The following is a 19061-nucleotide window of genomic DNA, read 5'->3' on the forward strand; positions in this document are numbered from 1 at the left end:
TGAAATATATGAGCGATTGTATGACTTTTGGTACGATCATCTAGGCTCAAACTTACAAATGACTTTGAATAGCGCCCTTCTTCCTGGAATGGAAACGTAATAATCCGCAACAAAACAGTCCCTTCCAGGACTCCAAAGCCACTAACGGTCCTTTTCAGGACCCCAAAAGTAACGTAAAGAACATAATTAGAAAACTGTCTTAAACTGCCGTCCTACTTCCTAGAATACAAACGCAATCTCCGAAACCAAATGGTCCTGTTCAGCACTACAAAATCTTGAACGGTTAAACAGTATCAATTCAGTTAATATCTCATTAATATTACACATCTCGAATGTAGTCCTACGTCAATCTCACGGTTATGTCTCACCGAAAAAACGTTAATACCGTAATGACTACTAGCCACTAGATGGCACACTACTACCGACAAAAATTTTAGTCGCGGTTGTCTTTTCTATATTGGCAGGTATGTTGTATTGGAGAAGAAGACATAAACGAAACATAAACTTCTTTTTGAAATTTTTTCTTATAAATCGCTGTTTTCTTCATTCGACTTCGCGAAATCGACTCTCTCGCTGAAAACTTTGAGCACTCGGAAAACAAAAACCAAATACACTGAGGTCTTTTTTATGCGTTTTTTACGCGACTTTTTTATGCGAATTCTCAGAGTTATGCGGTTTTTTTATGTGAAGTTTCAGAGTTAGAGCAAATTCAGCAGCTAGGAGTTCTATATGGAAGATCTATCATAGAACAGAAACTGGAACAAACGTATCCCCAGCAAGCCGTTCTAGTTTCATTTATTCAACCAGTTCTTGTGTCAAATTTAAAACTGGTCTACGATGCCGTTTCATTTTTTGTATATTTGAAACACGAGTAAAACACTGCTGGGGCTGCCAGTTTTTCTTGTTATAAAATCTAGATTTAAATTTTGTAACTGACATAAATTATGCATCTAGAATCTGCGTTTTTTTTTGGCATTGAAAATGCCTTATGGCGTTTTCGTTTTTAATTTGCACTACACCGGTGCAGTGCTACACTGAGGCATGAATAAACGAACAAATATGTCGAAAACATAAACAGTAACCATTGACTACAATTAACGATTCCATTGCACAGAGCTACACCAAACTTTTGATGAGTGCTACACCAGTGGTATCGGTGCAGAAAAAGTGTAGCACTGGTGTAGTGCAATTGGTAAAAACGAACCGGTGTAGTGCAATTTAAAAACGAAAACGACATTACTCATCGCTATACGGGGCCGGGTGTCAATTAAAAGTTTCAAAAATAGCCGCGTAACCTTTTTTGGTCATAATTTTGAACGTTAATAACTCAGTCATTTGTTGATGGATTGATATAATTTAACAACCAATCGATTCGGAAACGTTTAACTTAAACATATATGGCAACGTCGTTTCAGTATTTCAATAGCATACTATTGAAAAAATGGTTAGAATCGACCTATATTTTCATCCACCAATCCCAGTTGTACAAAATGACGTCAACTTCTTGTTCGGCATAGGAGGCTTTGCGTCATGCATAAAAAACACCGCATCGTTATGCGTAGTATGAAGAGAAATCTATAAATATAGGCTGCACAATATTTCTTTGCCTAGTTGATGTTTGACTGTGAATGAAACAAGTAGCTCGTCCAGTGAGCTGATGACTGGTTTGTATATGCGTTCACTTGCTGGATTGTCGCTTTTGCATTATGTGTTGGTGAAATTTCCTGTTGTCTGCGCAACACCGTGTATTTTTTTTTTTTTTTGCATAAATATCTGTTTATTAATCTTATTTTTGTGTATTACATCAACATTTTTACAGTACAAGTGTTTTGGCCCTTTGGCCTTTCATCTTTGTTGTTCATACGATTCGTTATTAATAATAGGTGTTTTAGTTACTCTTGTTTTACATACTAATGTTTAATCATAATATTTATTTGCGCAACACCGTGTTCGCTTGAGTATCTTATATATCATCTAGCTGTTGAAGAACCGAATCAGCGTGGTTACCGATTCTTTTGAAATATTTCATGTAATTAGCAAATTTTTTGGTCGATTTTGCCATTAAAAATGCCTTACACTTCGCTTCTCGAGACTGGATGTCAATATAAAACATGCAAAACTAATCGTGTAACATTTTTTGTCATAATTTTGAACGCTGATAACTCAGTCCTTTGTTGATGGATTCATATAATTCAACAAACAATCGATTCGGAAACATTTAACTTAAACTTATGAGACAACTTCATTAAAATATTTCAATTGCATACCATTGAAAAATTGGTTTGAATTGAGTATTTTATTTTGGCTCTCTGGTAATTATCAGGCGAATTTAGAATTATCGGCGATAGATTTTTCGGATCGAATTTGCAGCGCTTGTTCCTCGATGATTTGTTAATGGATTTTCCTCATTTAAATGATTCCAAAGCTTCAATATTGTAAGCTAAAAAATGTTTTATTTTGTCAATTTTGGATCGGTTTGCATACCTAAATCTCCATTCCCATACGAACAAAACGGTGGCGCGCAAATGGATTCAGTATAAAGTTGTGTGATGATGATAATCATAGATACTTCTTTTTCATTATATGTGACTGAACAAGTTGTTGTCCCACCAGGAATTCAACGGTTCAAAAAATTCAAAATTAAATTCTGAAACTTATCTAAAAGCGGCCTCCTCCGTTTAGTAGTATAAATGACTTCCACAGGCTCACATATGAAGTACAATTAGATGCAATATCGTATAGTTTCAAAGATAAACTCAAGGTAAGCTACCCTGCGATTTTACATGTATCGTTTGAATAGGAATCCTTGTAGAATTTTTTTAATGGCCAGTTTCAGTTCAATTATTATTTGCTTCAAAACAATAAGCGTCTTATGGCAACACGCGTTGTAACTATGACAATGTTCATTCATGTGTTAATAGCATCAAGTTACGATATGAACAAAATTTCTGATTTTTGTTGCGTATCCATTTCGTATATTCCTAATATGCCAAAGCGAAAATCAATGTAAGTAACTAAATATTTTATGCGGACTATTGCACATGTTTCCTTCCTCGTATTGTTGCCATATTATTTACCGACACTTTCCGAAGATTATCGTCGATTTTGAAGAAGGATTAATAAAATTACACTATTACTGAGTTTACTGGTACAACATTTTTCATTAAAATAAATAAAATCTTCTCTTGGATCGAGTAACTGTTTATAAAATTAATAAGTTTGTACGTTTCTCGAAAATTATTATCGTAAAACAAAATAGTTTCATTTGTTTAGGTTTAAATCTTTAGGTTGTTTATATCTAAAATTGAGCTTTCATGTAACTTTGAATTCATCATAATTGACTTCTAGTTAAAGGACGTTATTAAAAAATTTAACAATGTAAAAATTTGTGGAAAGGGATCAAAATTGAATAGAATCAATTATCAAGAAAGGATCTAATTGTCAATTTTATCATTCGCTAACAATCTAAGCGCTTAAACTAGAGCAAGTTTGTAATTAGTCAATTGAATAAGTTTTTAGTTTAGTGTATCATCATCATTATCATCTTTATTTTTGTATTTATTATGAAGACCCTAGAAACGTTCCATTTTTAATGTTATTGTGTTCGGTCGTGTCTTGAATACAACTCCCCTCTCTAATTTTTATGCGATTTTTCAGAGTTTGCGTTCCGTTTTTTTATGCGGTACGTAAATTCGCATTAAAAAAGACTTCAGTGTACAAGTAGTACACCGGACGGCGCAGCCCGGAAGGTTGGAAGATACAAAAAACATCATTTGACATATACAATTATTCCCCACAATCGCTTCAAATGCGCACAAATTCTGAATTAATACACTATCCACTAAGATTTTACGTAATTTTTACATATCGGTTTAGAAATTTAAATATGGATATATCGTAACACATGCGAAAAACATCAAAACAATTTTCAAGCAGTTTCAACAAGGCAGTCTTTTTTAGCTTTTTAATGGATTGTTTTGCTTTGACACTTCTCATGAGTTTTTGGCTAATAAACTTGTTAATAAAACCAATTTCATTTTTGTTTTCTTTGTGCTGTCCTTCAGTAATGATGGTGACAGATAAATAGAAACAAATTTTCTGATTTTAATAACAAATTAGTTTTCAATGAGAATTTCGTGTTGGATTGAAATATTGCTGGTTTGTGTCCAGGATATTCGCCAACTAAACACATTCTCTAAAATTAAGAGTTTTTTTCAGCAAAGTAAATTCTCAATTTTAACTAATTTCATAGTTATTTTGGAAATTTTGTTGTTAAAATCAACTAATTCAAAAACAGTAATACGAATTAGGCGCAGAGCTAATTTCGGTCGTTCCGTTTACTTTGCCGCCGACAATGACTCGAGATTTTGTTATTATCGATTTATGTTATTACCCTACAACTCTAGAACCGGAAGTCGGATCCAGATGGAGTTCAATAGCAGACTATGGGACCATAAGTCACACAGACATTTGCTCAGTTCATCGAGCTGAATCGAATGGTATAGGACTCCGGGCCTAGGTTCGAAAGTCGGTTGTATAGCCTTTCTACATAAGATACGCAAAACAGAAAAGTTCTGGTAACCGAACGTCGGAAAAAAAACTCCTGCAATTGGGGCTTTTTACGACATGGAAGCAGAAACCCAGGATTGGCTAGGTTTCTCTTGTCCGGAGAAAGATTATAGGTACAATCAATCTTCTATTGGACTTGTACCCCCCAGCCCCTAAGAATCTATTTTACTTTAAAAGCAAGTCTCGTTAGACAGTACAAAACCTTTTTTTCAGAATGTAATACCCAAACTCATGAAATTTTATGCTTCATTTTTCAACGATTCGTTGAAAAAAGTTAAATTAGTTATGATGCCATATCATGATTCCCTTGTAAACTGATTTCGAGTTTCCAAGTTGGGAATGGGAGATTTTTTCCACTCTCAACTGACAGAATGGTTTATATAATCTTTCAGAAAAAATCTTCCCCGACAACACTCATCCTGTCTAGCAGCAAAATTACGAAACGTCGTAATCGTAGATCATTATTTCACCACTCGTAGCTTCAGTGGCACTAAACTCTCGTATTTTGTGATTGTTTTTCAGTCGAATTTCAAACTCCCTTCCCGTTCGCTCGTGTGAAACGGCTTGTTTTCGGTTCCACAGTCTTCGTATCGCAATTTCATACATAATAATCATAACCATAATGGTAAACAATAATAAATAATAAATACACGGCGGATAGCAAATACTGAGGACAGTGGATGTAGGGCGCGATTCGGTGTGTCCTCTTGGGATTTCCTCGAAGTAGAATGGAAGCTACCCGGTTTTTTCTTCTCCTAAAACAAAAAAAAACGTCCATGTGCAGGAGTTTTTCACCATGATGGGGTCCCGTTGAATTAGCTGTTTTCTTCTACTACACTTGCCGCGCAATCACATTACATTTAACGAACTTTTGATTTGTAATGCGATTTTAAAAATTCATTAAAGTGTGACTCTTCGTTATTTTTTATCCTCCCGTAGGTTTGGTTCCAGAACAGACGCGCTAAATGGAAGAAGCGAAAGAAGACTACCAACGTGTTCCGGACTCCCGGTAGGTAAAGACATTCGGCAATTGCGGCGGGATCAGCTCCCCGAGTGTCGGAAATAATTTTTTATGATGTTAAAGAGGAACAAATCTCGAAGTGACTAACGTTTGTTTGTTTTTTTTTTATCGTCTCGCAGGTTCACTGTTACCCTCACATGGCCTGCCACCCTTCGGAGCGAACATAACCAACATTGCGATGAGCGAAAGTTTATGCGGTTCCTCGATGTTTGGCGGTGATCGCTGGGGCGTTAATCCAATGACTGCTGGTAAGCTTTATCCTCCGCTGCCATGAAACCGAAACTAATCGATTGAATAAACTTTCCCCTTCACATTTTTGCCCTTGCCTACCGCACTAACCGCCTGCTTCATGACTAACAACAACCTGCCTCCCAAAAACGCGCAAAACCGCAACTAGGATTCGGTCAACTAAATCAAACCACATCCCTGTCATCTTCGCTCAACGGTGGGCTAAACTCGGGTATTAATATCTCATCCGCCATGGGCGCCGGCGGCTATCACAACTATGGACTGAACACTTTGGGTAATAAGCTCCTAACCCTTTGATCACCCTTCAACCAACTGTTTAGCTACTTCCTTAGGCAGATGAATCACATTGATCTAATCGTAGATTTCCCATTCCCAGGTGATACCATGATGTACCAGCACTCGGTAGGAGCCGTTGGTTGCACTGGGAGTTCGCCTACTTCGACCCCGCCAAATATCAATGCGTGTTCGTCGTCGACGCCACCGCTGACCAGTGGTCAACAGCAACAGCAACAGCAGCAACAGCAACAACAACAGCAACAGCAGCAGCAACAACAGCAGCAACAACAACAGCAACAGCAACAAGGTGCTAGTCAAAATGAACCCAACGGAGACATGGTAATAACTTAAGATTTTCTGGGGGCTCCCTTCCCTCACCGCGTTTGGTCTTTGATTTTCAGTCCAGTCAACCAGGCGGAAACCAGCACAGTATTGCCAACTGCCAGGGACTCGGTTCCGGCACACCGGATGGTGACGATGATGTTTGGCGAGGCCACAGCATAGCCGCCCTGCGAAGACGCGCCTCGGAGCTGAACCAGACGATGCCGTCGTATTTGCACGCACACAACTACGACCACCACAACTCGGTGTATTGACTGGAGCTGTTCAAGTAAGTGTGGCCAGATGAAGCAAACAAATGAAAAACAAAAACGAAAAAAAAGGAACACGATCCCATTTGTATTATATAGTACGATTTACCTTGTAATAATCAATATGCAGCAGAGGGAGGAACTGAAGCAACTGAAAGTTTACCGAATCAGTATTATTGATAACGCAATTTTTAAGTTTTGAATCCTACAAACAGCATTCGGATTATGGTGGATCTAAACGACGACCCTGTTCGGGCAAACAGTGAAGATAGAAGCTATCGCAAAAAAAATCCCAGTATACGACCAGAATAATACAGTTAACCAGTGATGGAATGCGTCGGATGACTCATCGGACGCAAAATGAACGATGTATACGATCTGTCAATAAATCTAGGTTTAGATTTTCTAAATATGCCTGTGTCCAATGCTGTCACATCAGACATTGCACGAGTGAAACAGAGCTATGTGAAACATATATACGACCCGGATGCGTTCTCAGAAGACAAAATATGGGCAGAGAAAAGTAAAAATAAAAAAAACCATTTGATAATAAGCAGTTTGTGGTTATTAGTCATCTATTCTACTCGTCGAAACAAAAAAAATCTATTTAAAAATAAAAACTTTACAGAATATGAAATTCAATTTGCTAACGAGACAAAATAAGAAGCTAACATACTTGCAGATACAATGCAAACCACTGCGCATAAAAGTGCGTCATAGGAAGGGACAACAGTGTAATGCAGTTTTTTCTTTAAATTAGTTCTCATTTGTTAACTCATACTGCTCTATGTTTGTATAAAACAATATAAGCAAAATGAAAAAACGTAGCCTCCATTCTGCTCATTTTTGTACAGAACAAGAAAAACTACACAGATAAATAGTCGATTATGTTTAGGTAAGCTAAATAATCATGCAAGTACAGCACAAGACAACGTAAATGATTCAAATAAAAATGAACTTACTTGAACCCAGTGTATACGAAAAGGAAAATATAATAAGTAAGGTAAGCAACTAAGAACAGATGTATGTTAGCAAAATATTTCATTATTGATATCAAATAAAATTGATGAAATGATACAGTGTGGTAATTAATTGGCGTCAGGAACATTGCAAAACGAATTCGACTTGTGTTAAGAGTGGATTCCGAAAAAAAGATCCATTTGGTAGTATTTGGTAGTATTTTACATCCGAAAATTCTTTTAAAATTCTAACAGTGATAAATGATGTGCAAATCCATATCCTTTCCGAACGAAGAAAAGGGAATTTCACGATGATGTTGTGCATTGTGCAAACCAATGGTTCCCAAACCATTTTGGTCGAATTCCCATTTTGAATATACATCTAACTTTTTTGCAGTTGATTTGAGTTGCAAATGTAAAACAGTGCGAAATTGAGAGAATTATGGTTCTCTTCTAGATTCTATCAGGTGAAAATAAAATGATACATTGGCTTAGAAAAACAGACAGCGACAGAGAAACTAAAAAATCTCACACGTCATTTTCATATTCATTTTACCCCAAGTTCCATTTTTGTACTGAATTGTGTTCACGTTTAACAATATAATATAAAACCGAAGTACTTCCAGAAGACCGGATGGAACGTTACTGATGTAAAAAGAGTCTAACAAATCGTTTGCATACAGTTTTAATGACAACAGTAAACTCGTTGTACCGTTTTATCCATTTTTTTCTTGTCATAATATTCAGTTAAAATTCAATCTACAATCCAGAAGCAGGTCCAATACGATCTATCAATATTGGTCCATATTACGTAGAAAACTTCAGCAATCCAAGTACATACAAGAGGAATGGCAGTACTAACCCTTTTAACCCGTTTTACCCCAACTTATTTCATAAATCGTATCATTGATTAAACATTTCATCTCATCTCGAAAATAGGATGAATGCGGTTGACTAAAATCAGACCGACGACACGACTAGCCACTTCGAAGGAAATCGGATTAAAAAGTGTCCGTGAGCAATTTACCGTCAGTTACCACAAATATAGCGACCCCTTGTTTATAATAAAAATGAAATAATCAAGCAACACTGTTCTGGTTGCTACAAATAGTTACCAAGGTACCCTAGAAATATAAATAAACAAATAAATTGAGAAAGTTCGTCTGAATTCAAATATCGCTAGGTTGCTTCTGGGAAGTTTTAAAGATTATTTAGCATATTTTTCTTAACAGATTTATAATTTCAGTTTGACCAGATGGTGGGTAACAATATATGCTTTGGAAAAACCTACAAGCTTTGGTTAATTTGGTTTCAAATCTGAATCTACAGGAATTTGTACGAAATCTAGCTGTGTGTAAACAGATTTCGCTGTGGAGCTCTAAATGAACTACGAATGCGAACTGTACTATGAATATACTCGAAAATGTTACGAAGTTACCATTTAATTGTTTCCTGATGAGAAATGGAGACATGATATGTTGAATGTAATGCCGTGCGATGGCGTTGATGAACTCAAGAATGATTTCGCCTCAAGCTGATAGGGTCTGTCTAAGTCGTCTTAACCGTTTTAATTTTTCGTCATATTTTTCTCGCACAAGTTATTAGTAATATTTTGTCGGATCGTTAACCATATTCGATAGTATTAATTTCGAGTGTCGTGATTTCAATGGCTGAATTCGGTTCCTTAAATTTTTTTTTATTTTCATTGCTTTTCTGTTTAATCGAACCGAGTTCTCGATTATTTGATGGAAATTTTCCAGTGGTACGAATTGAGACGCTCTTACTTGTTCAACAGAACTGATGGACTTTATAAATGATTTTTTTCCAGAGTAGAATTCGTCAAGCTAACTAATCTCCTTTGGTGCTTTTCCTATTTTGAAGGCCGTCCACTTAATTGGATTTCTGAGCATAGGCGCATAAGCAGACGATGTTGAAGCCTTTTTAACAAAAATCGTTAGATGTGATATGAGTTATTCATTAAAATTAAACCCATAATTCATTTATATTTGCATTCGTTTTCTTACTTTGCGACATATGATAAAACCGTGGAGTATTTCATCATTTACACTCATTGATTCGTTTTGTTCGATTCATATTTTTTTAATAGAACAACAAACGTAACCAAGGATATCCGCCCTTATTCTGAATAACGACGTATTGATTTTTCGATCGAATGTGGTTCGATCGAATCATAGCTAGCGTTATGGGGAATACAAATGAAATACGAAGGAAAAAACGATACGATGTTATTCAGAATAAGGGCGATCGTTATTCTATAATCAACAGTTTATCAACCTGGGTTGCCAGTTCCAAACTTATTTACCAAGATCTCATTTTGACAATACGAGTTACTGAGGGGTAGTTAAATGTACGATACAGTTTTAAAAGCGAGTGGCAGGTCGTGTCGTCGATCAGACCCTGTCAGCTTGAAGCGATCTCAATCTTCAGTTCACCAACGCCATCGCACGGCATCACATTCAACATATCATGTCAATTGTATGAGTGCGCAGTGCTGCTGTTTTGGCGCGCACGAATTTGACATTTCTCTCCCCTACTTCTATGTACGAGATTCGATGCGGACTCGCCTGAGGGCACCATGCACGCAAAAACGGATGTTGCCAAAGATTTGTTCGGGAAATGTGAGAGGTGGATATCTTGTTAATATGATGTCTTAGCTAAAATCGACTGATATCACGTAGAAAACCCGTAAAAAGTAGATTACAAATTATGTGATGTAATATCGGCTTTTATTACCGTTCTCACTTCCACTTTCACATTCACTTCACTTACAGGTCACTTCACTTGATTTTACCTATTACCAGTATCACGCATCGTGAAGTGATCACTGTGGTGGAAAAATTTTTTTTTCAACAAAATATTGGTGGCGTGATGTTCATAATGGCATCAAGTTCATTCAAGTAAATACTTTTGTCTTTAAAGCGACTTCCATAACAAGGACCTACATTCACTTCACTTGATTTCCACCGTGAAATGATACTCATAATAAGGGTCACAGTCACTTCACTTTGTTTTCACCGTGTAGTGACACCGGTAATAAGAGCCATCGTTTTACTTTAATTTATCCTATCGAAAGTGGCCCTTACACGAGACAATATTACTGTCAATACAAGGAGTATTGAAAATATTTTTGATCGTGTAATGGAAACTTCATTATATTGACAAAAATATTGTCAAAAAAATAAACTGCTCATCAATCCGACAATACTTTCTCTCCAGAGAGGAAACTGTCAAATATGTGCAATGAAGTCTTCTCTCAATGTTTTAATGTTCAGTTGCAATATTTGAAGCTCCAAGCGCTAGATTTTTTCGAAAAATGCGGACTCAAGTTACCAAGTGAATTGGATTGACGGTATTGACAATACTTTGGATTGACAATAATATTGTCACGTGTAAGGGCCGCGAAAAGGCCGTAAGAGCAAGTGACCGTTTCTCTTTATTTACACGGAAAATAAAAACTGACTTCTTTTTACTTAATTTTGAGTTTTTTTGAATCTTTTCTTTCAATCGCTCTTTCCATTGTTATCAAAATACAAAAAGCAAAACCACCCAACAGCGAGAGTTTCGTTCAATAAGCTAAAATTAAGTAAACCGTATCAACCAGAAAATGAGTCAATACGACTCAACTGCAGAGTAAATATAACTCATCTTTAAGTATTTTTTGCACGTGCCTTACGGAAATTACGTAGAGCCACTTTACCTAAAATTAGGCTACTGAACGGAACCCCCAAATTGGGACGAATGTACTCAAAATTAGGATGTTTAGCGGTTTCGTGTACTTTCTCTTTTGTTAATTACCACGCGGTTTCCGCGTTTGTCATTCAACTCTTTAAATAACATGATACCTGAAACCTTCGACTTTCAGGTGCATTATAATCTCGTTACAATAATCGAAAGAGAAACTAAACAAAGAGTAATGTATTTTGAACTGAGTTTTGAATGGAACTGAATTGTCCCTCGTATAACATATAGAACTAAAAGCACAGACTAACAGACATGACAGTATGAGTAAATTCTAATAAAAATAATTTTTCGTGATGCACTAGTTCCACCTATATTGTACTGCGCGAACTATTTACTATCTGTACACCCCTTGTGTTATGTAAAAGTTTTTTTTTACTAGTTGGTTTCCCCTCGTTTGTCAACACCGATCAGCTGCTTGCAGGGATGCCTGCTTTCATCAAAATATTTGAAAATTAATCGTCGCAATAAATTGTTGGATTACGTTGATAATTTATTGAACTTTTTCGCGATGTTGGAAGGTAACCATTTATTTGACTCAACGTTGTTCATCTAGACTATTTTTTATTGTGTTGGTAGTTTTCACCCGAAATTAAGTGGCGGCAGACCAGAAGCAAGTAAATATTGTAACAAAACGGGTTCGATTTTGTATTGCGTTGGAGGATGAGAAGTAGACACAATTATGTATATAGTTTTGGCAATATGTATTAAATCTGTATCCTGCATGAAATTCGCATGGACGTATACAAATCAATACATTACAGGTAATTCTGTATGAATGGCAACTCTGTTGGTAAATGAAAAAAATAAACACAGTATAGATGACAGACAGGATGTTTTTGATAGGGTAACGTGGCGCCATCATGACATATGTGAGTACTGTCCCAACTAAAGGAATATTCGAAATTACCGTTAAAATGATTGAAGAATCTAATTTGAGTGTCCTGTCTGTTAGTCTGTGCTAAAAGCTTACACTACACAGGCGAACTAACTGTTATATCTGTTGCTTTAAAGTCGAGCGATAAGCTGCAATAATCCAACCCTTTTTGCATCGATTCTTATAATCAATAATATCGATTATTTATACGATAGTGATACTTTACAAGTAAACGAACCCGACCATTAGCGGCCCTTACACGAGAATTATTAATGTCATTTTTAATGATTACTAAGTAATGATGTATTTCAAATTTGATAGAAAACTCGTCATTACTGCACCATACACGCTCATTAAAATGATATTATTTTTTAGTAATGACATTTTTGATGACTCGTGTAAGGGCCGCTATTCAAAAAGTCACTCGCCGCAAATACAAGCGGTGCCAGAATTTTGATTATGTTAATCTAGTTGATCACTAGTCATAAGATCACTATTGCTGCAGAGTGATGTTATTACTAAAGACTGTCCCAGAAAGTATGGACGTACTTTGATTTCGCTGTAAATAATTCACAAGTGTTAGATATTCAAATTTTATTCGATATCCTGATAATATTAGACTACAACAACAGAATATTATTCTCAACATTTGCTACTTAGCCATTGTAGACTAGCTGGCGCACCTTCTTGCGAACGTTCCTCATTAAATTCCGTACAGACTTCTTGGCGACAAGTTTTGCCGAGACATGTTTCCTAATATGTGCCTTCGTTAATGCCCGAAATTCCTCAATTGGTCGAAGTTGTGGGCAATTTGGTGGATCCATGTCTTTTGGGATGAAAGTGACATACCATTCTACCGTTGATTTCGAGTAGTGGCAAGAAGTAGGATCTGGCCAGAAGACAACAGGATCCTTGTGACTTCTAATCATGGGTAGAAGTCGTTTTTGTAAACATTCCTTGATGTATATTTCGCTGTTCATTGAAGCAATGGTGATGAAGGGTTTCGAAATCTTACCGCAGCTACAAATTGCTTGCCAGACCATAGTTTTCTTACCAAATTTTTCGACTTCAATCGATATCTCGGACTGGTTCAACACTTGCCCTTCTCGCACAGTATAATATTGTGGTCCCGGCAAGGATTTGTAATCGAGTTTCAGGTAGGTTTCGTCGTCCATGATTGTGCAGTTCAAATTTCCAGCAAGAATCGTTTTGTACAGCTTTCGAACCCTCGGCCTGATCGATGCTTCTTGTTTCGGACTACATTTTGGTTGTTTCTGCTTCTTATAGGTTCGAAGATTCAAACGTTCTTTATACGAAGAACATTTGACTTCGAAGTGCCCACTTTTTTGGCCACATCCCGAGCTGAAACCTCTTTCTTTTGCTCGAACGCCTTCAGTTTACATTTATCCAACCGAGGATCAGCAGGACCTTTTTTTTGACCCGTTTTCGGTTTAAGGACTATTCACACATTTCAGTGAAAGTGCCTTCAGTGCGCCGTCAGTGTTCTTTTTTTTATCGGAACCCTTCCGTTCAGTTTCCGTACTGTTTCCGTTCCGGCACAGCCAATGCAATAACATACCGACTTCAGTGAAAATAAAAAATATCGGTGACGACGAATTTGAGTTTGCCGGACGGACGCTACATTGACGGCGAGCTGCACTGAAACGGCACGGTGCCGGATAGGTGTAAATGCGCGCATAGAAAACGAATGAAATAATATCAGTATCCGTGCACGGTGTCGTGCCGGCACTGAACCGGACCGGATATGTGTGAATAGTCCTTTATCCTCAAAGGTGTTAAAAATTGACAGATTCTGAACCATTGCGAAATGACAGCGGGTTTTGGTTGCGTCCATACTTTCTGGCACAATCTTTAGAAGTAGCTAGAATTGTTAAAATCGGTTGAGCCATCTCCGAGCTACTTGCGCGATAAAAAAAACAACGCGTTTTGTCGGTTACGCCACTTGTACCATCATATCTCCGGAACAGGAAGTTACAGACATTTTAAATGGCTCAATATTTGTTATCAAACGAATTTAACCTTACTAAAACCGGTTCATTCATCTACAAGAAAAATTAGCGGTAATAAAATACGTTGAAAAATGCACGCACGACCTCGTGGAGCTGAGTCGAATGGTATATAACACTGTGGGTCTCCGAGACTCCGTTCTAAAATCGGTTTTTCCAACAATTCTACTATCTTTCTATAGATACAGGCAAAATTATATTTTCTAGATTTCATTTTCGATTGAACGAAAGCTGAGGTTGTTGCTGACTTTTACCAATTTAGCTGTAAAACTACTACAGTGAAGTATCTTTTTATGTAATTTTTAATTTTAATTAAGTTTTCAGTTATGGGATTTTTTATGCAAATTTCCTGTGCGAATATCCAAAGTTATGCATTTTTGTATTTTTTTATGCGGTGCCTACTCCCCGAATTAAAAAAGACATGAGTGTACATACCTCCTAAGAGCAATATATGATTTACTTTCTTTCGTTACAGCAACTAACAATACAGTCAATTGATCTGCGAACAGGAAAACACGTGTACAAGCATGTGATCAAAGCTACGATACAGAATTTACTCTCGATGTCATTTATTGATTTTTGAATTCACATTGTTATGGCTCTGACTTGTCTTTTTAGACAACTACAGCTCGACAGTCCTTGCTTACATATTATATCTTAAACCTAATACATCTAAATTCCTCAGTGTTAGAGTAATGAAATTGAGCACCAAAACCGCCTTTATTTTTTCGGCACCGTCGGATTTCTACGGAGCTTCTACTGGCTTCCTGACAGAATGCCAGCGAAAAATTTTTGAAGAAACTGACAAACACAGTTTGCTTACTTACTATGCTACTAAAATTGTGCATAGTATGTAAAGAAATAAAACTCTACGCAATAACAATAATAACCTAAGCCTAGGCCAAACGACGCCGCCGATTATTGCAAAACGCAAACGGCGACCTCCAAAACTCATCAACCGGTCGCTCATCGTAGCGGCAAATCCATCGCTTCCAGTAGAGTGAATATCTTCGACGGAATATTATCCGTAGGTAAGGTCACCTTCATCACGAACCGCTGAACGAACAGCCATGGTGCGGAAACCTCCTCCAGATAGCGCTCTCCAAGTGCGGCATAAATCTTAATGCAAACCTCAACCGCTTCCTGCAACATGGCGAACTTATAGAACACGTTATGAATGACGATGAAGCAGGAATCGATAGTGGAAATGTTCGGCCCGATAGCAACCACAACCGGGGTGAGTCGCAGTTTGAATCGCTCCAGAATTTTCCGACGAAGTCTCAGAGAATTGATGACGTCTCGGAATTCCTTGCCATACAGAACAAAACTATGTGCTATCTCCAGCCGGCCGGGACTCCAATACCTGGCTGAACGTTTCGAAGGTTTGAACAGCAAAGGTAGCAAAATCAACGTGGAAACTTCGGGATTGACTTCGTCTGAAAAAAAAATAGGGTTGGACCTGGTTTATCGAAAAAACCAGGAATGCTACACTTACACTGGTCTACATTGTATTCAATGACGCTTTGTAGGAAATTTTCACTCTGTTCCATATAGCGTAAAATGCTGGACGAATATGTAGGCCAATTTTGACTGAAAGCATTAATTGAATCGGGAAATTCACGGTTGAAGTCTTCCAGAAACTGTAAAGAAATTGTGAAAATTTTCACGGCTCGGACCCATATTTTGTTAATCTCACCAGTAAGTATCCATTGTTTTGACTCAAGGCGGGAAACAATTCAATGACCTTGATGGGCGATAATTTCCGGGTGCTGACTTTTCGCCACTCGTAAGAGCTGTTCCAAACTTGTTTTACATTGTCGACAGTTTGGAACACCCGCAGCTGAGACATCGGATTTTTCTTACATAATAACTCGCGGGGAACATTTCCCGTTTTGAACGATTTACGTTTCACGTATCCAAAACGATCCGGTAGTTTACCATGGGCACGACCGCGATCTTTCGGTCGACGGAAGTAAATGGAGGAGTTCTCCTTCGGGTAGAGTTCTTCGATTGCTGCGGCGAATTTTTTCATTTCCTCGGGCGGTATACTAGAACATAAAGCAAAAATGTTGTAACCAACTTAAAACGGTGTTGCTGCCTTCAAACATACACTTTACAATGTTTGTCCATCAAATAATTGATGATGTTTGCTGTCAGGATATTACGCTGGTTACATGTCAAAAACTGTGCAGACAGTGTGTGTCGCATCATGGAACATGATTGGACAATTTTTTTCAACTCAGTCAGGGTATTCATCTCTTTTTTGCTACCATCCATTGCGGATGTAAACTCCTTCAGTAATTCGTCTTCTTCAGAAACATCGAAGTTTACAAATGACTCATTGCCTTGCATCGCCGAAGAGTTGCACTGTTCTCTCATTTTTGTTAACTCAGATGATTTACTTCTTCCCAAATATCGGTATCGTTCCACTAGCCTCCCACTTCTTCCGCTTATGTGACTTTGACTGCAGTACAAGTCTGCCGATTCGAGCGGGAAAAGTTCATTAATCGCTTGTGCCCAGCGTGCAAAGGTTTTCGTCGATACCCTAAAAAACCGACACACAGTTAATCAACAACGAATGAACAGCATCAAATGCATACATACTTGGCATTCGGACTAGCAACGATTAAGTAATTTACCACTGCATTAGCTAATTGTATACCTTGTACCTTGTCCAACCTTTCAAGTTCAAGCAGTTTCCGTGTGAGTGGCGATTCAGCAAGCAACATCTTCAGTCTTTCCACTATCGGCATATCCCAGTCTTGCGCCATTCGCGACGCACTGTCGTCCGCTCTTTCCGGAAATCCTGTGAAATCTTCATCGGATTCATAAAATCTTTCATAATCGGCTGAATTCCCCTCATCCGGGTCATTTTCAACTTTCAGACGTTTCGATAATGGTTCTCCCTCGATTTCTATCTCAAAGAAAGGATCGCAGTCACTGTCAGCGCCACTCGGTTGTGTCGTTTCACTTGGTTCCTGAAACTGATTTTCGACTCCCTGTAACAGAAGCAGAAACAAACCGTTTTAATGGAACTGGGACTTCTGGTCAAAAATAATATGTAGATACCTGTTTATCGAAGTCTAGCTCCTCGACCGTCATAGTTTCATAGGTTCCATATGTATCGCTTTTAGATGGCAGCGATGGTAAAGGAACGTCCTGAGCGACTGTCGGGGTCGGTTTCCTTTCAGTCAATTGACTAGCTTTATTACTGTCCTCTGTAGAGTAATCGTTAGCGAGTGAAGTCTTGAGTTCAGCATATCTTCCAATGAAAATAGCGCGTTTTCCTAGTTTGGGAATCAACTCTCTAATGATGTCTTCGGTTAGGAACATGAACGCTTCCTCGTTGACTTCTTCATCTGGTTACATTGGAATACAATCATTAAATTTGCTTAATCAGAAATGTTATTTTAATCGATTTATTTCCTCTTGCACTAAGCTGGTTACTGGAAAACAACTTTCAAAATACTTAGGCACTTGACACCTGTCTTACAGTCACACGATAGTGCCAGAAAATCAGTTTCAAAATATTTCATAGCAAAGTAATTATGAAAATACACTATGCCCCTGATATCTGAGTTTTTGTTAGCTTAGTTCAAAATTAAAAAGCATCGGCTACAATTCATAAACCTGACTAAAAAATTGCGTTAGATAGTTAAATGACTTTACTCCAGATCTGCAAATCATGGTAATTCTTTGTTCATTTTCATTTTCGAACAATACGGTGTAATTTTACATTTCACTAGAATTTTTTCAGCACCTGGCGAAATGCAATAGTTTCATTTCAATCAAATTTTATATGCAGAGTTCGACTTTAAGCTAATCGATTGTTTCGGGCAGACACCACATAAATCAATTGTACTACCTTTTTCAAAAATCTGTGAAAATATTTGAATTTCGATAGTCCCACGACAAAATGGCCTAATTGTAAATGAAAGATTCTCTTCGTTTAATTTTTCCTTCACGATTTACCGGATTAATTTTATATTGGCGACTTACTCTTTGCAAAACTTTCAAATTAAAATCTCAAGCTAACGATTTATATTGGAAACATTCAAGGAATTGCAGTAATGGCTCCGTAATAATCAAAAGAGAAAGTAAACAAAGAGGCTCTTATTTGCATTTAAGCCCTTTTGCTGTAGGACTATCTATTGTCATAATGGGCTCACTACTGTCACCTACGCGACTGTTCGCCACAATCATTTAACTTCGTTCCATAACGACGATGACAATATTTTCTTGTCTATTACAAAAAAAAACCAACCCGTTGTACCTGATTGGGTCATTTCTCACACGCAATTCTCTGCCAACGCGCTCGAATCACATTCGAAGTCAATCGGAATCAACAAAATTTAGCTTGTGATATTAACCACAAAACACAGCAAAACAAAAACGACAAGAACCGAAGCTGCCAAATAACATAATATTAAATCACACAGAGCAATCTGATGACGCAGCAGCACTACTTCGGGCGTAACTCTTCATGCACTGAGGCAGCGTAATTTTTCCACAAGTGAACAAAATCAAAGATAATTATTTCAAATCTCGCCATAGCTTACCACTAAATCGTTCAATCAAATCACCCAAATTCCACTTATTCAGAATATTTTTTACAAAATTATCCATTGTGCTTAAGATTTTACAGTATAAATCACTACACAATTCCACCAGACTTAATTTACGTTTGACGTTTTACATCATTTCCGAAGGAATGGAATTTCGACGAACAGTAGG

At 37.4% G+C, this 19061-nt stretch overlaps 2 protein-coding genes across 6 annotated transcripts in view; one reads left to right on the forward strand and one right to left on the reverse strand.

The window, feature by feature from the left end:
* The window catches only part of LOC131435030 (homeobox protein orthopedia), a 125121-nt gene extending 117744 nt beyond the window's left edge, over window positions 1-7377 (forward strand). For 2 of the 4 annotated variants that reach the window (XM_058602492.1, XM_058602494.1), the window contains exons 4-8: window positions 5509-5578; window positions 5710-5838; window positions 5988-6113; window positions 6201-6454; window positions 6517-7377. In XM_058602492.1, the coding sequence (XP_058458475.1) occupies window positions 5509-5578; window positions 5710-5838; window positions 5988-6113; window positions 6201-6454; window positions 6517-6711 (774 nt within the window). In that variant the 3' untranslated portion in view covers window positions 6712-7377. The remainder of the gene's footprint in view (window positions 1-5508; window positions 5579-5709; window positions 5839-5987; window positions 6114-6200; window positions 6455-6516) is intronic. The other 2 variants (XM_058602493.1, XM_058602495.1) reach the window with 2 other exon arrangements.
* A 355-nt stretch (window positions 7378-7732) lies between these two features.
* On the reverse strand, window positions 7733-19061 carry LOC131435029 (uncharacterized). Of its 2 annotated transcripts, none has more exons than XM_058602490.1 (7): window positions 18887-19061; window positions 17397-17686; window positions 16932-17326; window positions 16438-16872; window positions 16024-16375; window positions 15823-15967; window positions 7733-15763 (listed from the first exon to the last, which is right to left on the reverse strand). In XM_058602490.1, exons 1-7 carry the CDS (start codon window positions 18951-18953, stop codon window positions 15294-15296), a joined length of 2154 nt encoding a protein of 717 aa, XP_058458473.1. In that variant the 5' UTR covers window positions 18954-19061; the 3' UTR covers window positions 7733-15293. The 2 variants fall into 2 exon arrangements, with proteins under 2 accessions (XP_058458473.1, XP_058458474.1); XM_058602491.1 differs by lacking the exon at window positions 18887-19061 and adding an exon at window positions 18601-18740.

This window comes from Malaya genurostris, chromosome 3, assembly GCF_030247185.1.
Source record: "Malaya genurostris strain Urasoe2022 chromosome 3, Malgen_1.1, whole genome shotgun sequence".
Taxonomy (NCBI): domain Eukaryota; kingdom Metazoa; phylum Arthropoda; class Insecta; order Diptera; family Culicidae; genus Malaya; species Malaya genurostris.

What these genes read in the sequence shown, in the direction of transcription:
- LOC131435029 (XM_058602490.1), bottom strand. Translation starts at nt 18,953, where the DNA reads ATGGATAATTTTGTAAAAAATATTCTGAATAAGTGGAATTTGGGTGAT. An exon ending in GTTGCTAGTCCGAATGCCAA is followed by an intron (nt 16,873 to 16,931) that starts GTATGTATGCAT and finishes TCGGTTTTTTAG; the next exon opens with GGTATCGACGAAAACCTTTG. An exon ending in TGAATACAATGTAGACCAGT is followed by an intron (nt 15,764 to 15,822) that starts GTAAGTGTAGCA and finishes TTTTTTTTTCAG; the next exon opens with ACGAAGTCAATCCCGAAGTT.